This window comes from Lepisma saccharinum, chromosome 1 (assembly GCF_977018435.1).
Source record: "Lepisma saccharinum chromosome 1, izLepSacc3.1, whole genome shotgun sequence".
Taxonomy (NCBI): domain Eukaryota; kingdom Metazoa; phylum Arthropoda; class Insecta; order Zygentoma; family Lepismatidae; genus Lepisma; species Lepisma saccharinum.
Genome location: NC_139229.1, coordinates 64,553,703 through 64,569,391, shown reverse-complemented (window position 1 = coordinate 64,569,391; position 15,689 = coordinate 64,553,703). Strand labels below are relative to the sequence as shown.

General features: G+C 37.5%; 1 protein-coding gene across 2 annotated transcripts; it reads right to left on the bottom strand.

The window, feature by feature from the left end:
- Positions 1-3,555: 3,555 nt before the first annotated feature.
- LOC146001927 (WD repeat domain-containing protein 83) lies at positions 3,556-15,678 on the bottom strand. 2 transcript variants are annotated; one of them, XM_083139731.1, is made up of 6 exons: positions 15,609-15,678; positions 8,122-8,257; positions 6,734-6,935; positions 5,483-5,615; positions 4,327-4,435; positions 3,556-3,878 (listed from the first exon to the last, which is right to left on the bottom strand). In XM_083139731.1, exons 2-6 carry the CDS (start codon positions 8,184-8,186, stop codon positions 3,617-3,619), a joined length of 771 nt encoding a protein of 256 aa, XP_082995857.1. In that variant the 5' UTR covers positions 8,187-8,257; positions 15,609-15,678; the 3' UTR covers positions 3,556-3,616. The 2 variants fall into 2 exon arrangements, with proteins under 2 accessions (XP_082995857.1, XP_082995806.1); XM_083139680.1 differs by lacking the exon at positions 15,609-15,678 and adding an exon at positions 15,320-15,577.
- Positions 15,679-15,689: the final 11 nt, after the last annotated feature.

The window sequence follows — 15,689 nt, the reverse complement described above, 5'->3', positions numbered from 1 at the left end:
AACAAATTGTCTGTGATGTACATTGCTAGTTTTTACAGTTATTGTTGTACACACAATTGCTGGTACATCAAGTACGACTGAATGAATTCCTTAAAAACAATTGTCATCAAATCAGTTTTTACCACAATAATTTGCTTTAGCCAAATACGATAGGGAATGCCAAAGTCAGGGGAGTGGTGTAAACTAGTAAAAAGGTTAAAAATTGACTTGACTGACCAAATACTTTGTTTACCTTAGTAATTTTTCCTTGTTTTGAGGTTATTGGCGGTATTGGGAGGTGTTAAGCGGAAACGATAAATCGAAACTGGTGGCGATTAGGGGAGGCGAGGGGCAGTTACCCCCCACTTTTTCCCCCGCACAATGCCCCCCTCCCCCAGTTTTGGCTCCTTGCCCCCCCCCCCCCATTTCTGGAAATCAATCGCCGCCACTGAGTTGAAATAAATTAAAATTGACTTGTGTTTTGTAAATGGATTTTTGCTGGGCACTCTGGCAGAGTGGCTAGCACAATGCAAGGTCCCAGGCTCGTATTCTTCATAAAACATGCATGTATTAATATTTCACATTACTTGTTTTACTTTATTTTAGGGATGGGCCGATATGAAATTTTGGCTGGAACCAATATTCTACCGATCCGATATAAAATTAGATATGGTACTTGAAGAACATGAAATGTTCCTTGATCTCCTTAACAAATGTGTGTTTCGAGGTTACTGCAGTGCAAAAGAAGTTGAATATTTACACATTTGCTTTTTTAGAAAGTAGGGCATCAAGATTGTCCATAAAAATTACAACAAAATGGCAGAATTTTGCCATTTTTAATTATAAGATATTTATCGATATATCGGATCGGTAAACTAATCTGTAACTTTACCGATGCACCGATATGCTTATATCGGCCGATTCCGATAGAGTACTGATTAATCAGTCCGTACTTTATTTTTTCCTTTACTCTTACAATTTGTTTATCTTTTTGTATGCTCAATTAACCACTTGCCTGACACATTATTTTCCCAAAAATGGTCCATATTTTACACATTTTTTTTATTGTGTGTTTGTAATGTACCGATATCGGCAATTAAGGAACAGTAACAAAATTCTATTTTTGGGGTCAAATAAAGTCACAAAACTATTCAAAAACCTCCATAATTATTAACCCGAGTTAACTCGTACATATATGGAAAGTACTACAAATGTTTGAAAATAGCATATAAATTGTCGAAAATAAAATGTCTTCACATTTTAATGTTGTCCAAGTTTACAGACTATCACACATACTGTCTCACATCAAATGATCAAATGTTACCCACAGTGTGATAAACCCAAAAGCATGGGCTAACACAGAGTGCAACATCGCAATCTGGGCAATAATATCTTGACTCGTGACGAATCTGCTTTCCTCTCTCATCACTGGAAAGGAGACATCTACGTAGCGTCACGGGAATCTGGTAGATGTCAGCAGTACCTCGACAAGCTATCTACACCTTCCACCTAGTGGCCAAAATGGGAATTAACACCTATTTAAGCTCAAACGAGACTGTCCGGGTAGGCAGAAAAGTGCACTGCAATTGTACGATTTTAACGAGATAACTCTGGTAAATAATATGTAAAAGCAAAAACAAATTCCAAGTTAACTTGGGTTAATCAGCATCACTCACATTTAGCGTTTTCTTCTCTGATTGTGATCCATTGATTTTCTGTGTGTTTGTAGCCCATCTCGGTCTGGTGGGGGGAATTTTCTCTTAATTTAGGCTGGGTGTGAACACCCAACAATTTACTTCACATGGCGCCACTGTTAATAGGACAGAAAAAGTATCATCTCACTGGGAAATTGTGATGTATCCCACAAATTGCAGTCATGAATACACGAAAGAACTACCATTTGTGACCATGCTTCACCCCTGCAAAGTGCAAGAGGTGAATTCCTTGAGGAAACTACAGAAGGTACGTACGCGTACTAACCTATTTTACATATAAATAATACAATGCTTCCAATGTGAGAATAAGCCATGTGCAGGAAACTAAGTATTCTTAAAATACAGTGTGCCCAAAAGTCCCACACCATAGGCTGTATTACAATATTTGTTCAATGTGTTGGCCAGCATTGTCAAAACACAACTGTAGGGGGTAACGCATCGCTCGCATGGGTCACCAAGTGCGTCAAAATAGCATGACACTCTGAAGCAATTCGCTCACACAAATGTTTTTTCACACTGTACCACTTTCGTCTTGCATGGCTCCCCAATCCCGATTTGATTGCAATGTATTTTGCAGTGTGGGGGCTACCTAAAAGCACTTTGTCCACATAGCAGAATGGCTTCTATCCACTCCTTAGTAGTCAACATGGTACGGCACTTATGGCCACCTGTATAATTCTATGTAACCTGTGAAAAAATATATATATATTCACCTCCCCATTTCAGTGTGTCTCTGTCATCTTTCACAAAAAACTTACACATGCAGCAACGATTTATGAAATGCAGCAGAATCATTGAAGTTTTTTGAACAATTAAATTATGTTTCTACTTGTATTCAAATCAGGAGAAAACGCCATGAGAGAGTTAAAACACAAGTGTAAAACAAACTGCATCCAACAATCTTTTGATAATCTGTAAATATTTGATTAGCTTGATTCTTGAAGAATGTATCACGAAGAGAATGAAAATTAGGAAATTTCTTTTTTCGAAAGTGGCAACATTTTAAGAAAGCTGAAGGATAAGTTCCAGCAAACCATTTCGGTAGGTGCAATTTTCAAACTGATCTTAATATGGGTTAGAATGTGAATCTCAACCATTTTCATCTCAGTGTGACACCATTTTAATTTACCTCTATCTGCTCCTCGATACACACAGCATTAACCATGATGGAAGTAACATCCTTTTTTTTCTTCTTTTTTTTCCAGCTTTACCTATACCTTTTAATGAATGCTTAAGGTTTACTCTAACCCATTAGACTGTACAGAACATTATTTTTATTCAATCCTATAATTAATAGCACTGGAAACACTTTAAAATACTTGTGGAGACAATTATCACACAGGTAATAACAGTGGAAGTGAAAAATCTGATGAAACAAGATTTGTTGGCAGAATCATGGCATGGTATGCCAGACCCCCGTGTTTTAACCTGGTTGAGCCTCGATTTTAACTAAAATTTCTACTGTGAAAGTGATGTGATTTATATTTCCTGAATCTACTATTTATCTGGAGGAAGTTTGTATCCAAAGATGTACTAACATGTTTCCATTTTAATTATTGAACCTACAAATTTTTTGAACTATGGTGATCAATTCTAGCACATGTACATTTGTATTCAACTGTGATCAATAGTGCTGACCTCCCATGATAAAGTAGTTAACACAGCATACTACAATGCCAGGGATCCTGGGTTCAAATTCCAGGCTGGGCATGGGTGTTCTTTGTGAATCTCCCTTCATCAATTTCACCAGATCATCACTCATCCTCACGATTAGCCAAAAGTGGCAGAAAAGCGAAGTAAAATAAACCAAAACAATCAAATATACAAATGAAGATGCAAATCAATTTACATAAATATATATATATTTCATAAAATCTCGTGCATGTGCTGTGTAGTATAAATAAGATCACACAAAATTTATTTCATTTCTCCTCTTCAGCTGGTGGCTCTGGTCCCCACATATGAATGTCGCTTTCTCCTGCAGTCAATAGGTAATTCTCTGAAGGATGTGAACTGAGAGAATGAATAACTTTACTTCCTTCCTGTTTCAAATGACACGTAACATTTCCACTGACCAAATTATAACACCACACTGACCCATCAGTTGATCCTGAGAACACTGTAATGTCTTTATAATCAACACAACTCTCCAAGCAATAATCTTTACTTTGATGCCCAGAATACCTGGAATATAAAAAAAAAAAAACATTAATGAATCACAAAACCTAAAATTTACAAATCTGGCACTATTATTCAGTATTTGAACCAGAAAGTAACAGGTGATTTAACAATCAAATTTTATCAATACTACCTGGGGCAACAGCTCTTTGAGGGTCAAGGCCTGCCAATCAGCTTTTTAAATGCATATTGCAAAGTATTACGTATGTGTACTTTTCCACCTTAAGGCTTAGCATGACCAATTCTAAACCTTTTAAAAAAATAATAATTCTTGTTTCCAAAAAAAATATTTTCACAATACTGGAGTGAAGGTCCAGTGAAATGTCAACTTTTAATTTTTCTAATTTCTGTTTACAGAATTGTCCGCACACTGCAAGTGTAATACATCGCCAAAACAAAATTAACATATATCATTAGCATTCACAATTCTTGTCGCTTGATTGTACTGACTTACTCATTAAGTAATTCTCCTGTGTCTTTGTCCAGTAATTTTACCGTGTCATCAGCACAGCTCAGGAGAACACACTGGCTGTCTCTGGTAAAACTTGCACAGGTTATTGGTTCTGGAAATGAGAATATGCAACTAGTTACAAAACCACGGATATAATCTAAAATAGTACAATTACTTAAATGATTACTCATCCTTACTACTCATGTAATATTCTTGTGTCAGGCTGAAGGAAGGGACACGTTAGGTTTATTATGACTGCACGCAAAAGCCCTTTAAGGGCTTGGGCCTTCCAAGCAGCTTTTTCATAGGGTGATGAATGATCAACGTATCAAGCCCCCATCACTGCTGTTATCTGGCTTTCGAGACCAGAACCTGCTGTGTTTTAATTTTAAATAGCCCCCCCTCCCCCTAATTGTTCTCACAGTGCTAGGTCAACATCAAAATTTTGGGGAGCTCCCACCAGGAATGAAACCTGAAACAGCTTGCACCAAAGGTGGGAGCTCTAACCATTTGGCTACGGTGGGGCCCCCTTTGTAAAGGTCAGTCAGCCTAAATTCATCAGTATTAACAATGCAAAAGTGTTATTGCTGCCTGATGAGTTTCATACTCTAAAGTTAAATCACAGATATGCTACTCATGAACCATTTCCAGAGTTGTACATGGGAAAAATGTGATTATAAAAAGTTCTGTGAATTGGATGAAAACTTCCTCCTTTAAAAGATTAAATAACTGGAGAATAATCCTTATACAGCTGGTAACAATTTGAGAGTATTCAATAACATTGTCATCTTTTGAATATTACTTTGTGTTTTGATATAAAGTTGAAGACATGCTGAAAACATTTATGATCTAAATGTTAATAATGAACTGTTACGATTGTAAAATATTGTAGCTGCCTCATTGTTCGAGCATGTTAAGTGGTCAACTTTCAATCTTGCCACCAAATGTCATGGGTGTGATTCCGATCTTGGCTTGGGTTTCTTTGTGAATGTCTTGTCATCAATTCTAAATAACAAAAAAATGAAGTTTATTGAGCAATTTTGGTCTGAAAAGTCTGATATCAATTCTGAATTATATGCGAGCTGTGTCCATATTGTTTACAGCCACTTACTTGTATTAACTTGTGAAAAAGAAGAAAAAGGTTTGTGCTTTCTCTTACCTCCAACAAAATCTGAAATAAGTTCTCCAGTACGCAGATCATATCTTCGCACTTTACAATCAACAGATGCAGTCAGAATCTCATAATTTGTTACTTGAATACTAGTAATGCTGTCCTTTGCATCCCTTAGTACCTGAAATATGGTAGTGACATTGACATCTTTGTTCAAAATTAAATGAAAGAAATGTACAGGGTGATTACAAATTATTGCAGTGGTTTTCTTGAATTTTTTGCACGAGTATTATTAGAGATGTACAGTTTAGAGTTTATTATATACAGCAAGTTTCATTTGAATAGCCTGGCAGTGATGTGTTTCCACCTTACACCACTACAACATCGGAGTTGTAAAATTGTGACAGTTGGAAGGCATTTTGCATCCTTGGGATTCACACAAGCTAGCCAGGCACAGTGTGGCTAGCTTATTATCATTATTGAATGATATTTGAGAAAGATTCCACAGCATGGCAACTCTACAATATCGGCAGTTGAAATCTGAGAGATGCTTCCCTAAAGGGAATCACGGGTCATACACCCCAGAAGAAACAGTTGAGTGCATACACAACAGGTCATTTCTTGGCATCTACGCTCTCCTGACTTAACCCCATATGATCTTTTCTTTGGCAGTAAGTGAAGGATTCCGTGTTTGTGCTGCTACCCCAAACCTTCTCTGTTGGAACTGCTAGCCCCCAAAGAACGTGTTGGTTGTAATAGACAGCAACATGCAACAATCATGGAACGAACAAACTGGTATTATGATGTGTGCAGAAACACCAACAAAACTCATTTCAAGCGCTCAAACCCTTATAGGACATACAAAAATAACCTCTGCAGGTTTTTCCATCTAACTGCAATCATTTATACACATGTAGTACATAATAATTCACTTTAGGTTAACATCAAGCAAACCACTAAGAAGTTTGACATCAAGACTTAATGCACTACAAGGTAGTAAGAAATGTTGGTTACATGTCACTCTCAACTTTCTATTTAGCAACCTTCATGGTAAAGTGCTTAGCACAGCATGATACAACATGACCCAGGTTTGAATCCTGGCCTTGGCAACATCATTAATTTTTTGTCAAAATTAATCAAAAGTGGCAGAAGAGCAACATTAAATAACAAAAATCAATTTAAAAAAAACAACTTTAAACTTGGCACATGAAGTTGCATAAATGCAAATTGGAAACAAAATGTTGGCAAATGCATATAATCGGACATGAAAGATTAGGAATATACTTAAATAGAACTTACTTGTATGGGTGCATTGCTACGACTTTTACAATCCCAGCACATAACAGAGTTGTCATGAGAGCCTGATACTGCCACTGTCGATTCCTCATTGAATCGAACACAAGTAACTTTGCTTGCATGCCCACGAAAACGTCGAAGAGGTACACCACTGGTTACATCCCATAAAATTGTAGACTTATCTGCTGCACATGATACAATCTGGCTGAAAATTAATTCAAATGTTGCAAATTTTCCTTGAAGAATACAAACCTTTCTAATGTACAAGGTGGTTAGAATTAAAGTTCCCCTACTCATAACCATCTGAAGCCTGTTCAATGAAGTGGATTGTGGTGAAATGTGGTTTGCAGACCATAGGGAAGTGAATATCACTGATAAATTAGTGCAAAATTTTACCTCCAGGTGGAAATGTGACTGAAACCTTTTTCAGTGTAGATAAAATCCTGCTACTGAATCAAATACAATAAATCAGTATCAGAAAAGCAGTCTGCCTTGATCATCATTTCTTTAGGGAAGAACAAGAATGTTTAGAGACTACTGTCTTAATGCAAGATGGAACATCGCTGCATGTTGGTCAACAAGTGAAGGGCCTGCTTCGTGCCAAATTTCGCTATGATTTTGTCAACCCCAGAGGTTTTCCAGGTGCTTGACTGCCCCTTTTTCCAGACGAACCCATGTGATCTCTGAAAGATTGTGTTTATCAGGGACATTGGACTTGCCAGAGCTGAGTCAGCATAGAACGGCATGTCAGTCACTGCCATTCATTGGGAAATGCTTCATATGACCACTGAACACTACTGTTCTGACATCAACTGAAAATAAAGTTTCTCATGTCCAACTTCTGGTTATCATCATTAATTTAGCAGCACATTTTCACCTAGTTGCAAAAACTTGCTCCTTTTTCTCTTTCCCATAGTCTGTTGATTCAAATGGGCCTCAGAAAGCTCTGAGAAGGTGAACTTTAATTCCAACCACTTTGTATGTAACACGGCGAATGTAATGGGTTTTGCTTTGAGAAAGAATTGGTGTATTTAGACATATACTTTATGAAACTAGTGCATTTGAATTATATGTTTGTAAATATAAAAATAATGACAAAACTGGAATTTTGCAATAAATTACATGATTTTTTCAGATATTGGATTGGTAATTTTACCAATATGCCTATATTGGCAGATATTAATAATGTAAAGATTAATCTGGAGCGCCGCTATTAAATATGCAGTTTATGTTTCAAATCAAAACTCACAGTTACATTAATTCAAGAGGTGCATGAACCATTCAGGTTTTTCATGGAACATTCCCATTTTTATATCAGGATGACCAAAATTTCATACAGTTTTACTCACAATCTACAGTGATGGACGTAACTATAAAAGTACAATTGTTACCTATTGTCACATGAACCACAGGCATCAAGGACTTCATTGCCATGTCCACCATATGTTTTCAGCATGAGAGACCGGTGTGGATTCCATAACTTTACCTTCTTATCAGAACCACATGTTAAGCAATATGTCCCATCAACTGAAACAAGAAGCCTATGTTAGCAGAAAATGAAAGAAAAACAGTATTCCTGAAGAAAAATGCATTAGCTCAAGAACTAGTGTATAAAACGCAGAAATGTGATAAGAAATTGATGTTTCTTCTTCCCACATTCTGCCACCTAATTCAAAGAATAGATTATTCAATGAGTTATGTTCACTGTTAGCAGTTGATTCAGAATGGCACATTTATACCATAGTCCTGAGGATATTTTTATATTTTTTTTCCAAAACAACCTGAAACTGCAGGGAAGAACTTTCTGCCTCTTCCATGGATTGTACTAAGTTTGAGAGAAACCCTTTGTGTAATCATTGTGAAATTTCATGAAAATCATAATGCAAATTTGTAACAGTCTTAAAAGAAAATTTGAAAAAAAAAAATGGCATTAATCTGCAGCAAAATACTTCCCTCCTCCTTCCATATCCTCAGTGCCTATTAGTCTGATACACTTTATAAGAAGGCAAAATTTCATAGAAATGATAAATTTTGTAAAGGTGAGCTGATATTATCTTGACTTTCGCAAGTTTGGCTAGATTCTACTTTACATCCTTATTGCCTTTTGGTGGTAACCGATGGGAGTTAACAACACTGCAGACTCGTCTTTGTGTCCGCGTTGTGAATGTGTGTGCTTTGCTAGTTTGCGTTCTGCGTGGTGATTGCTTCTTTGTGTTCACGGTGCGTTGTGCGTGTATATGGTGCGTGAAGAAGAACAGATTCCAAAAACTTGTAGATAGTGTAAAATACGTTTATTCCCATTAATAATTTAGTGCATCGTTCAAAACCGTGCTTGCAGACAGCAAGCTTGCTCTTCGGTTAAGTACAGTTTTCTTTTTACACTTTCTGTTCGTGATAGTCCCACAAACCATTCAGGGGTAGCCCCTCGAACTATTCACGGGGACGAGGTATGCCTACGAGGTTAGGTTCCATTAGCACTCATTCCACCCCTAAATATGTGCTTCATCATTGAAAAATTTCCTCAGTACGTTCAATTACGCATATAATGAGAACATCGGTTTTTATCGATTTCCTCCTCCAGGTAATTTTTCCTCGTTTTGGGATTTTCGTTGTTGAATTCCTTATACAATAACCTTTCCAACGATAGATGACACGTATTCCTTAGCAAAAGGACATAAAGTAGTCTTACCCCAAGTTCGGGGAGTAAGTTTATGAAATTCCCTGAATTTTTAATTATTATTATTATTATTACCATAAGCCAATTCCCCTGACTTGTTCAATATCTGTAAGTCAGTGACAACACAGACATGTTTAGTAATAAATTCACAAGTTGTGTAGCAGGATTAGGAAGAATTTTTGAAGTTTGGAGAAAGTAATTAGAATAAAGTTGAACAATGTACCATTTTGCAAGCAATTATGTTGTGTAAGCAATCACACTGCCATCAAAAGCAATATTTTTGCATAGAATATTCTCTACACATGGAGGAGAGGAAGTAAAATAAAAATATTATGGCAATCAAATCTAACAATCCTAACCTACCCAAAAAGTGTAATTAGTACCAAAACATTTATTTCACATAATGTAGTCATAAAAGCATTTACGAGCATAATTGTAATTCTACGGGCTCCAAACCTGGTCGACCTACTGTAAACTTGTGAATAAAGAAACGTTTTCCATAGGAATGAATAGAAAACCTTAAACTATACCACCCCTGCCCATTACAAGAGGGAAGGAGCAGTTGAAAATAACATGAGCTATATTTTCAGCATTGCCACATGCTTGTGCTTTGGTACCATAAATCAGTGCAGAAAACGACTTGAAAATTCTGAGCAGAATCAAAGCCACAGACCAACTCCATAGGATACCCTCCTTACAAGAACTAGCAAAATATGGATCTTGAGTGGTGTCATTTTGCACTTCAAAATGATTGGAAGTAAGATTTCTCTCTCTCTCTGCCCAGAACTATGCTTACAAAAAATTACAGAAGCAGAATTCAGACCAAACTGACATGAAATATTCCAAAAATGGCAGTAGTATTCTATATCCAAGATAACAGTGAACGAAAAATATTTCTCCAAGAAATACCCAATAAGTAATAGGAATGACTGTTCAGTATGTGTTTACCAATATGAACAGAAATTGAATCAATGTAGAGTGAACGTACATAAAATGGCTGCTGTATACATAACTCTGTGAAAATAAATCACGTTTATTCATTTCAGTTTACAAGATCATTAAAATTTCCTATGGTGTTCAACAGGCCAGACAGAAAGTCTCATATATATATAACCAAACCTTCATCTGTAAGGGCAGAAATATCCAAATTATTGTTAAGTTGTGAAATAACGGATGATTGTGTTATGCAGAAATACATTAAAATGTACCGGAAGAGAAACTAGCGTTGCACCATCCTCAAACATATATTTCCAAAGATAGCTTGTTGGAAATAACTAACCTCCAAATGCACTTTTTATTACATTAAAAGTTTAGTATCCCCGAAACGTCTGAAATTCCTTCATTTTCTTCTTTTTCACATTGGTACTTACGTATTCTGCATTCCTAAGGATTCTTGAAGGTGCCATTTTGTTTTTTTTTACGCAAATAACCTCAATTTTCGACATAGCTAGTAATTCTTGTTTGGGTAAAATTTTCGTATCCCCAAAACGTATTTCTTGAATTTTACAGGAGAAAGTACTTACCGAAATGAGTTTATTTATACTTTAGGAAGGTCTTGGAAGTTTGTTTTCACCTCGTTGAAATTTTTTTGCCGGTAAATCATGTAATTTTCGACATTAATGTCACTCCAATGCACGAAAGCTGTTCCCTTGATGTCCGTCTACTACGTGAACCAAATATTTGCGAGCGTTTCATGACGTAACAACCGGTCAGTGTTTCCAAATACGCGGTTTTGTAACTGTGTAACAGTTCTAGAACGTAAATAAACGTGAGTTACTGTTCATCATTTCTGATTACGAACTTGCGACAACATGACGTGCACAGGATCAGTGGCGTGCTCAATGTGAGGTTGATGGGGGCTATAACCCCACCCCCTTTCGCCCAGTATCTCTAAGGCTATTTATGAATGGTTCGTGGGCTATTTATGTATGGTTCGTGGGGCTATTTATGAATGGTTCGTGGGGCTATCCGTGAATGGTTCGTGGGGCTATCCGTGAATCGTTCGTGGGGCTAGCGCCAATGGTTCGTGGGGCTATCCGAGAATGGTGTGTGGGGCTACGAATATTTTTTTCGAAACCAATTTTTAACTATTGAAACCTTTGCGTGGCCCTACTAACCTATCCACGCGCCAATGGTTCGTGGGGCTAGCGCCAATGGTTTGTGGGGCTAGCGCCAATGGTTTGTGGGGCTAGCGCCAATGGTTCGTGGGGCTATCTTTTTCACTATTGAAACCTTTGCGTGGCCCTACTAACCTATCCACGCGCCAGTGGTTTGTGGGGCTAGCGCCAATGGTTCGTGGGGCTAGCGCCAATGGTTCGTGGGGCTATATTTTTAACTATTGAAACCTTTGCGTGGCCCTACTAACCTATCCACGCGCCAATGGTTCGTGGGGCTAGCGCCAATGGTTCGTGGGGCTATCTTTTTCACTATTGAAACCTTTGGGTGGCCCTACTAACCTATCCACGTGCCAGTGGTTTGTGGGGCTAGCGCCAATGGTTCGTGGGGCTAGCGCCAATGGTTCGTGGGGCTATATTTTTAACTATTGAAACCTTTGCGTGGCCCTACTAACCTATCCACGCGCCAATGGTTCGTGGGGCTATATTTTTAACTATTGAAACCTTTGCGTGGCCCTACTAACCTATCCACGCGCCAATGGTTCGTGGGGCTAGCGCCAATGGTTCGTGGGGCTATCTTTTTCACTATTGAAACCTTTGCGTGGCCCTATTTTCCACATTCATACTTACGTATTCTCCATACTAGTACGTAGATATGTTGCTATGAAGAAGGTCGCAACACTGCATAACCACTGATCATGGACTACGCTAGTCAAGATTTCTCCGCCATATCGCGTGTAACGCAAGCAAAAGCGAAGAAAATAAAAATACTCCATATTTCGAAAATTGAGATTATTTGCCTGCAAAAAACGAAACGCGAAATAGAAGAATCCTTACGAATGCAGAATATGTAAGTATCAATGTGAAAAATACGAAAATAAGGGAATTAGAGACGTTTGGTGGTTACCGAAATTTTAATCTTGTTTGTTCATTTTCGCTTGCGTTACACGCAATATGGCGGAGAAATCTTGACTAGCGTTGTCGATCAGTGGTTATGCAGTGTTGCAACCTTCTTCATCGAAAAATACCTACTTTCATGTTACTGATTTTATATTTTTTTCCAGGTTTGAAAACTACATGAACCGTGCACGGATAGCCCCACAAACCATTCATAAATAGCCTCACGAAACATGCACAGCAAGGTTAGGTTAGGTTCGGTTAGGCAAACATAGTTAAAATTGTCATGTTCTTGGAAAACAATGGTGTGGTTGGAGTCACTCACCGGGGTTTACATCATCGAACGCACACAACACTTGATTCACGTAGTGAAGGGACATAGAGGCAACAGCTTTCGTGCATTGGAGAGACATTAATCTTCAAAAATACATGATTTACCGGCAAAATAAGTTAAGCGACGGGAAAAAACACTTCCACGACCTTTCAAAAGTGTACGGAAAGTCAGTTCGGTAAGTACTTTCGGTACCAGTTTCATAGATTGGAGACACATTAAAATTGGATATTTTGTGTTTTGCATGGTTCGTACTTACCAATTGTGTATTGCAGAACATAGTTCAAGGTGCCATTAGGCTTTTTACACAAAAAAAAAAAAACACAATTTTTCACACGGAGAGTAATTTCTTTGACTCCTTTTTTCGCTTCCAGAACACAGAATATGGTGGGCAAATCTTGACTACCGTAGTGAGCATGCAGTGTTTCAAACATCCTTCACCGAAAAATACCTACTATCGTGTTCATCACTTGTGCTAATTGTACATTAAGCACGGTAGCTGACCGATAGCCCCACGAATCATTTCCGATAAGGTTAGGATAGGTTACGTTAGGCAGGCATAAAAAAAAAAAAAAAGAACGACTGAAGATGACCGGAACACTCTCCGATTTTGTTCATATTTGGCATACTCATTAATTGAGGCCTCCAAATCACGAATCTGAAGTTAAAAGTTGTCGGAAATATGTAGATATTGCAAAATAAGCGAAAATAAGGCGTTAGTTTTCGGAATGGAAACCATCGATTTTCGCAAATTTTTTTGTTTCACAAGCAAATATATATATTCCTGATAATACCACGACACCAAAGTTTAACAATGTTTGCACAACCTAACCACACGTCAATGGTTCACAATTATTTTGCAATTTCTAGATCCTGATACTACCACGACACGAAATTTTGGAACGAGTTTACAATACCAGACCACTCTCCAATTTCTATGAAATTTCGCCTACTCACTAATTGTGAACTCCTAATAACGAATCTGCATGTAATAATTGGCGATAAGAGTATGGAAATCGAGAAGAAAACGAAATGAACTATGTTTTCTTATAGTAACATAACTCTACCATACGAACAGCATCTCCACGGAACATGCCATTTTCCCTGAATGGGTGTCACTTATCGCACAACACTTTAGCAACATTGTGTTCTGACGTCACGGGAGAGAGCTTTTTCATGTTAGGCAAGACAAAGTAACGCGTCTCTTAGCAAAAATATTAATTTTTCTTTGTATTTATCCTAATGGAACATAACCTAACCTCGTAGGCATTCCTCGTCTGACGTCAATATTCAAGGTAGCCAGATTGTTGTGCGTAAAGGATGACCATTAATGAATTGCGAAAGAAAGATGGTTCTGAATTGCTGTGTATGGACAATCTCCGTGGTAAACCGCAAGGTTATTTTACAAGTTCTATTCATAAATGTACAATTTTAACAAGTGACCGCCAAATATGAACTACAGATACGTCATGAGGACACCGAAATTAGTAAGTAGGCAAAATTTTATATAAATTGGAGAGTGGTCCGGTATTGCAAACTCTTGCCGAAATTTTAACTATGTTTGCCTAACCTAACCACACGTCAATGGTTCGTGGGGCTAGCATCAATGGTTCGCAATTATTTTGCAATTTCTAGATGTTTCCGACAAATTTTAACTTCAGATTCGTCATTAACACGCCTCCATTAGTAAGTATGCCAAATATGAAAAAAATCGGGAGACGGGTCCGGTCATCTTCAGTCATACCAAAAAAAGTTGTCTGAAACACTGACAGCTGCTTACGTCATCAAATGTACGCAGCATCCGATTGTGGTAGGGCAAGCAAATGAAAGCAATTTCTCTTGAAAAATACATGATTTCCCGGTCAAATATATTCCACGATGAAAGAAAATACCTCAACGAACGTTGCAAACCTTGGAGAAACTCATTTCCGTAAGTAGATTCTTGCCTAAAATTGAAGGGTACTACTTTACTATACCGGAGACACCTATCAATGATTTATTTTGCAATTTTTTACATTGCTAACGTACTATTCTGCATTGCGGAACATTTCTTTAGGTGAAATAATGAATTTCTAACGAAAATAATGTCTATTTCTTACATTAACGAGTACTTACTGTTGTTCCTTATTTCCCACAAACCATCCACGGGTAGCCCAAAACTTCATGATAGCCCCACGAACTATCACGGGGACGAGGTATGCCTACTAGGTTAGGTTAGGCCTGTTAGGTTAGGTTCCATTAGCACTCCTTTCGTTCAATTTAGCGTGTCGGAAAGAGATTTTCGTAGAAAACCACATGCATTCGCATTAAAATGGATCAAAACTACATTCCCGAACAACGCTACAGAAAATGATTTGCGTAAGTACTTTCTCCTGTAAATTTGAAGAAATCCGTCTCTGGTATAGTAAAGTGTTATAGTAAAGTGTTACCAAATTTAAGAAATGTCTCCCATGTATGAAAGTGTTACCGTACATTGTCCTGGAAAATTGAAGAAATACGTTTCGGGCATACTAAAATTTTACCTTTATTACTTGTAACTACAATAAACCGTCATAACCGTAAACACTTACTATTAAAACGTACTGCTCTCACAGCACCTTGTTTACAATCGATCTTTAATAAACACTTGTAAGACGTCATTACTTATAATATTGCCAATTCACTTTTTGTCAGTGCAACACAATGTCCACCCAGAATTATCCTTACTGAACACAAGCTTGGTCTTGGTGATCTAGTTGTACATCTTTTTCCATTTGGCAGTAAGTTAATTCGGAAAAGAAAAGGGAATATTAAATGATGCTTGAAATTCTTGAAATAAACAAACCATATTGCATTGTAACGTAATACAATTTTTCCCACCTTGACAAAATGCACACGAGACTCCACATATAAGATAATATTTGCGATATTTTGTTCATATTACACTATATTGTAGACGAT

Excerpts from the sequence above, each read along its gene's own strand:
- LOC146001927 (XM_083139680.1), bottom strand. The coding sequence starts at position 15,389 with ATGACGTCTTACAAGTGTTTATTAAAGATCGATTGTAAACAAGGTGCT. Across the intron at positions 4,436-5,482 it reads TATTTCAGATTTTGTTGGAG|AACCAATAACCTGTGCAAGT; the intron begins GTAAGAGAAAGC and ends TCTCATTTCCAG. Across the intron at positions 3,879-4,326 it reads ACAGGAGAATTACTTAATGA|GTATTCTGGGCATCAAAGTA; the intron begins GTAAGTCAGTAC and ends TTTATATTCCAG.